Source organism: Gossypium arboreum, chromosome 7 (assembly GCF_025698485.1).
Source record: "Gossypium arboreum isolate Shixiya-1 chromosome 7, ASM2569848v2, whole genome shotgun sequence".
Classification (NCBI taxonomy): Eukaryota; Viridiplantae; Streptophyta; class Magnoliopsida; order Malvales; family Malvaceae; genus Gossypium; species Gossypium arboreum.
Window position 1 is genome coordinate 86,127,659 of NC_069076.1, and position 6,683 is coordinate 86,134,341.

At 31.4% G+C, this 6,683-nt stretch overlaps 1 protein-coding gene across 1 annotated transcript; it reads left to right on the forward strand.

Annotated features, from left to right (window-relative positions):
- Positions 1–2,410: 2,410 nt before the first annotated feature.
- On the forward strand, positions 2,411–4,267 carry LOC108485385 (protein RGF1 INDUCIBLE TRANSCRIPTION FACTOR 1-like). The gene is made up of 4 exons (XM_017789221.2): positions 2,411–2,732; positions 2,839–3,018; positions 3,101–3,334; positions 3,835–4,267. The coding sequence occupies exons 1-4, from the start codon at positions 2,727–2,729 to the stop codon at positions 4,084–4,086; spliced, it is 672 nt and encodes a 223-aa protein (XP_017644710.1). The 5' UTR covers positions 2,411–2,726; the 3' UTR covers positions 4,087–4,267.
- The last annotated feature ends 2,416 nt before the right edge of the window (positions 4,268–6,683 follow it).

The window sequence follows — 6,683 nt, forward strand, 5'->3', positions numbered from 1 at the left end:
ACAATAATATGTTACTATGTATGATTTATAGTACAATAAAAGTCCCCATGCATCTTTTTTAAAAATAAGGCCCCAAAAGTTTTCAAAAAATATAAAGGCAATGCTTGGTGTTTGGAAATTTCAAAAGGTAGTACCCTAACTTATTGGGTTGCAACTTTTCTCGTTAAGTTCGAATAGTCAAGTATCCTTCTAAGTTTTAAAGGATTTCAAAATATAAGTGACTGTCTTGGAACGCAAAGTGATATGTCCTAACTTCTTGGATATAGCATTTTGTTGTTTGAGATAGGATTTCTAAAAGGCTAACTTAAAGCCAATACTTTGATATAAGTAAACCCAAGTTTTCAAATATTTCAAAGAGGATTACATATTAAAATTTCTAATTTTCGACATTAAAGACATTTTGATAATCAATTAGGTACCAATTTTTGGGCGTTACGAGGGTGCTAACCCTTCCTCGTACGTAACCGGCTCCCGAACCCATTTTCTGATTTCGTAGACCAAAACTAATGATTTTAAAACAAAACATTTTATAAGGTGATCCAATCACACCTAAAAAGATTGGTGGCGACTCCTGTTTTCATTTTTCTTAAAGTCGATTCCCATTTTCCAAAACTCGATTTGAAAATGGTTTCGACACATCTTATACCTATCAATGACAATAGTATGTAAGTGCTTAATAGGGTTCGATTAAAACAGTATTCTTGGGGATCTGGGATAGTTAACGAAAATGGGGGGTCTTAATTTCGATTGAAGAAGGTCAAAGTCTTACCTTGTCAGCGAACTGCTTCACTCGATTCAGCATCGATTTAACATCTGGGTGTTGGATCGATAGGCCTTTCCTCTCACACCGAAGTCGGATTTTCTCGAGAAAACTAAGAGGAAATTGATACTGTTGAGCTTGAGGATGAATTTGTGGAGGCTAAGAGGACTGTTGGAAGGAAATGGGAATCAGAGGTGAATAAAAAAAGAAGAAAATGCTCAGATGAAAAAGAAATGAGAAGGGTAAAGATGAAAACTTTTAATGCTGAATTGGTATTGATGGGGGAGGCAGGAATTGTAAATGAGTGATTTTTCTTGAATAAAGTCAGAATGCATAGAAATTTGTAATAGCCAATTCACCAACCAAACAATGTAATAAGGTTGGGCCCTCTGAATAAGGCTGTAATGGTTTAGCATTACAGCCAACCAAACATGCTGTTATGATTTTAATGATTGGACTAAGATTCTTAAATTAAAGAAAAAATGAAAAGGACTTAATTTTTAACTTGTTAAGTACATAGTCTAAATTTCAAAATTTGTCAAAGTACATGGATTAACAGACATATTAACTTCTTTTATATTGTATTGAAATTATCAAATCTAACTTATCATAAAAAAAAAAGAAGATAAATCTCAAAATTATACATGAAATTTGATTCAATGTGTAATTTGATACATGGACTTTAATTTAGTTCAATTATACGCATGAAACTTGATTGTGGTTAAAATGTATATTTAAAACTTTAATTTTGATTCAATCATATACAATTGAAGAAATAAATAAATCAATTTATTTTATATGGGATAAATATAATCATTTCCATATGCAATATATAAACATAAAATAATGGTATTTGAATAAGCGTGTTAAAATTTTTGAGAATTGAATCAAATCAAAATTTCATGTATAAAAATGCACAAAATCAAAGTTTATATATAAAATTACATATTAGACTGAAATTCATGTATAATTTTAAAATTTATCCTAAAATTATCAAATTTAATTATATACTAGATTTTAATTTTTTAAAAATAAAATACATGGATTAATGTTTTATACTCTTACGAATAAAATTTCATAATAATAAATGAGAAATCATCTAAAATTTTTAAAATGTATTTCAAATAAAATTTAAAATAAATTCACTAGCCATTATTTTATTTTGAGTTAATTGCACCATATCTTTGCATTATATCCTTTATTCTAAATTTATCTTCAAACTTTAAAACATTCTAAATACATATTTAAATTATCGAAGTTATATCAATAATATCTTTTCATTACTAAAACCATAAATTTAAACATTAATTTGAAATGAAAAGTTTAAAAAAAAATGTTGTAAAATAGGATATTCTAAAGATATTGATTTTGAAATTTTTGAAGCTTTTACAAAAGATTTATCATACACTCTTTCTTTTTCAATTTTACTTTATTTTTATGAGGTAACATTTTACTTATTTTTAGAACATTTGACATGTTATTGATGATTTTAATAATTAAAGGATTTGATTGACAAACCATCTATAGCTTGGAGGTAGGATTAACTGGGTTAGAAACCTTTATTTTATTTTAGAATTATCAAATTAACCCGTGACTATTTTATGTTTTTCTTATAAAGGGGCTTGACCCGCCCAAGTGCAATACACCAATTTTGTAGTCACTTACAAAGAGACGCAAAGAAGAACCAAAGTATTGCGTAAGCTCATAAAAAGAGACCTTTAATATTTTTTTTTATCCCCTTCACACATATCCAACGGTCAAAAACCCACTTTAACCTACCATCTTTTAATCCAAACCGTTACACTATTAAGCCTTCTACACATTTTTTATGTGCCTTTCTCGGTCCACCCTTTACCTTTTAATTAATCCTGGATTGTTTTATTGATGTTTCTTATGTTTCATTTTCACCTTCTTTCAAAACCCCTTCTCTCTTCTTCTTCTTCTTCGCATTTAATCGTCTTTGTTAATGATGGTAATGAGAACTTAACTTTGATTCTTATTTTAAAAAAAAAAAAAAATTGCCCATTTCATTTCTTTTTGGATTCATTGATGGTTTACACTGCAAAATGAAATTACAGGGAGAAATGATGGTACCGCCATGGCTTGAATCACTGTTATCGACTGCATTCTTCACCATCTGCTCCAGACACCGAGACACACCGCGAAACGAATGTAATATGTATTGCCTTGATTGCATGGACGACGCCTTTTGCTTTTATTGCCGGTCCTCAAGGCACAAAGATCATCTTGTAATTCAGGTATTGCAACAGATAATATATAATCTTGGTCATTGCAGATGTATATAATCTTTGTGGTCTTGAGATGATGAGATGAATGCAGATCAGACGGTCATCATATCATGATGTTGTAAGAGTTGCGGAAATTCAAAAGGTATTGGATATAAGTGGAGTGCAAACATATGTGATCAACAGTGCTAGAGTTCTTTTCCTAAATGAGAGACCCCAACCAAAGATTAGTAGTAGCAGCAGCAGCAGCAAAGGGGTTTCTTATTTGTGTGAAATTTGTAGCAGGAGCCTTTTGGATCCCTTTCGTTTCTGTTCTTTGGGTTGCAAGGTTAGTTCAAGTTTGAATCTCAAACCTGTTGACTTTATTAACCCATGAACCAATTGGGGTTGAATCCGAATAATTTTTCTTTCATTTTTTCCCCTTAAATCTTTCTCACATTTTTGCCATATGCATTTGGGATTATGGTAAACTTGCTAGATATCATATTTTAAGGCAACCGGAGTTATTTTTTCTCTCATTTTCCCCTCAAATGTTGGTCACGTTTTTGCCATGTGCATATGGGATTAGGATAAACCAATATCATTCCATTTTTATGATATCGATTCATGATTGATAGAGTCAAAACATCAAGTAAGAAATCCAACACCTAACTAATAAACACATCTATTTTCACCAATTTTCCTCCAGACTATAGTCATATAAGGGCATGGTTAAACCATCTAAAATAAATCCTTAAATTTGAATTTTGCCATTTTTGAAAAGAAAAAAAAAAGAAGAAATGGGTTATAGGTAAAAGGTGAATAGATTATGGGTTTAAAATAATACAGCTTGTAGGAATAAGGAAAAAGGGGGACACGAGCTTTGTGGTTGGAAGCAACAAGAAGAATGAGGAAGAAGCAATGAAACAAAGAAGAGAAGGAATTACGGCGACAAGATTGGCATCAAAACAACAAGGAGATGATGAAGAATTGCGTGAAAGAAGCCCACAAGAAATGTATACATCTTCGGCATCCACGCCTCCTCATTTTAATTCCAGGAGAAGAAAAGGCATCCCTCATAGGGCTCCTTTCGCTTCCTAGTCAAACCTCTACTTACCCTTTAATACAAGGCAACTCTTAAGCTTCTATTACCTAATTATTTATTATATTTACTTACCCTTCTTATCACGTCACTTGTGTAGATTCAATTCCTACATATATGTGTATTTATTTAATAATCATTTTATTTTATACCTTATAAATTTCTATTTATTGGTATAAATTTTAAATTTAGTGCTATATCACGTTCAAGTTCAAAATCAATTCCCACTATGCATAATTACTATGTTGAGTTTTTTCTCCAAAAATACTCTGGGTTTAAATGCATCGTACATGAGTCTTATTCGAATGTATTTCATATATTAGTTTGGTTATGCTTGTATTGTATTTGTAATAATTATAAAATCTCCTCTCTCTTTTAATGGTATATCAATTTAGTTACTAAAACTATAATAGAATGCATCTTTATAATAATTAAATTTTTAATGTAAGAATTACATTTATAAAATAAATTGCATAAAAAATCAACGGGACTTTGGTTGAAATGATAAAATTAAGGTTTAGAGGATGTTAGTGTATTAGATTCAAGTCCTAATCATGTGTAGATTTCTTTTAGATTTAAATTATTTTTATAAATTTTATATAAAAATCTAAAAAAGATAAAAATTAAAAAAAAAATTACCCTATCTATTTGATAAATCAATTTTGCTTAACGTTCATTGTAACAATAGTTAGAGCAAAAGCAGGCAGCAAAAAAAAAAAAGAACAAGAAAAAATCAACACAACCGATCTCTGTTAACGCAATTCAAACACAAGGGTCCTACGTTTGCGGAGCCTCGCCCAATGAATGATTTATTCAACAATTGTCCAAATCACCTATTGGCTTAAGCTCAATATACCCTTATATAAAGAAGTAATTGCAGCTTCAATACCGGCCCCAGATGTCACAAATCACTCACCTAAATACCTCACAATACAATCAATAAACCTCTTCAAATAATACCTAAAAGAGTGTCACAAAATAATCACTAGAAAACACATCAAAGCTGTCGACAAAGACATTGCAAAAACTGCTTTTCATGTGTGGCACAAAACAACCTATTTATAGGCCTCTTCGAGTGGTCAATCAACAGTGTTTTGATAAATTTTCAACTCCAATATAAAAGTTAAAATTATCCCATTAGTTATCCTGAGTATTTATCACATAAAAGTCTTCATAAATCAGTCTTTCAATTGCTCCAAAAATCTCTTGAGTAAATTTGATATTTATCTCTAAAAAATAGCATTTTAATAATAATACTTTTATTTTTATCCAATCACCTCAACCAATTCGATTGGGAGTCTTAGTACCCTAAGTCGACCAATACTTCTAACTTTTTCAACTATGCCACATTCAACTTTTTCAACTATGCCACATTCAAGTGGACTAAACTAAACACAAACAAAGCCTATTCAAGTCGATAGCCTAAGTAGAAAAATAATCTCGTTATAATACGACATAGAATGAACAACAACTTTCCCAACAAAAATATCATTATAGAAATATTTACTACTTTTAAAAAGAATTATTTTAAATTTTTACTAATTAAATTGGTGTCCAATTAGCTTTGGCTTAATAAGATTAAACTGTTAAAAAAATTAAGAGTCTTAGCATTTAGGGGATACTTGAGGCTCAACAATTTCGTGCCAATGCTTGAGATATCCTAGGTGTAAATGTGTTAACATATGAATGGTTATTTTATTTTGGTCAATAAAGTCTTAAAAGTATTTTTTTTAAAGTTAGTATATATTTTTCTTTTTTTCTTGAAGGTAGTTAATATATATTCTCCTAATTCATTAAAACTCATGCAATTGTGTGTGAAATATTGTGTCGAAACCATTTTTATTTTGGAAACATGGGGATCGACTTTTAAAAACGAAAGTTTAGAGTCGCCACTAATCTTTTTTGGCTTAGGTGTGATGGGATCACCTAACAAATCATTTTATTAAAGCATGGATTTTAGCCTACGTAAAATCAAGAAACAGGTTCGGGATTTTGCGATCATATCGTCAACGTAAACCTCAATCTCCTTGTGCATCATGTCGTGAAACAAGGTTACCATAGCTCTTTGATACGTTGTTCCCTCATTTTTTAACCCAAATGGCATCACTTTATAGCAAAATGTTCCCTACAAGGTTATGAACGTGGTTTTTTCCATGTCTGCAGGATGCATCTTTATTTGATTGTATCTCGAGAAACCATCCATGAAAGAGAACAATGAGTAACCTATTGTATTATCCACTAGAGTGTCAATATGGGGCAGCGGGAAGTTGTCCTTTGGGCTAGCCTTGTTTAGGTCTATGTAATCTACACACATCCGCACTTTTCCATCTTTTTTAGGGACGGGGACGACATTGGCTACCCATTCCGAGTAATTCACCACTTGTAAGAACCCAGCATCAAATTGTTTCCTGACCTCTTCTCTTATTTTTACTGCAACATCGAGCCTCATCCTTCGAAGCTTCTGCTGAACGGGCTTGCACTCTTCTTTTATGGGGACTTGATGTACCGCAATATCAGAGCTTAAACCAGGCATGTCTTGATATGACCACGCGGAGACATCTTTGAACTCCTGCAGCAGTTTAACGAGGTCTCGCCT

What these genes read in the sequence shown, in the direction of transcription:
- LOC108485385 (XM_017789221.2), top strand. An exon ending in AAGATCATCTTGTAATTCAG is followed by an intron (nt 3,019 to 3,100) that starts GTATTGCAACAG and finishes AGATGAATGCAG; the next exon opens with ATCAGACGGTCATCATATCA. An exon ending in TCTGTTCTTTGGGTTGCAAG is followed by an intron (nt 3,335 to 3,834) that starts GTTAGTTCAAGT and finishes AAAATAATACAG; the next exon opens with CTTGTAGGAATAAGGAAAAA.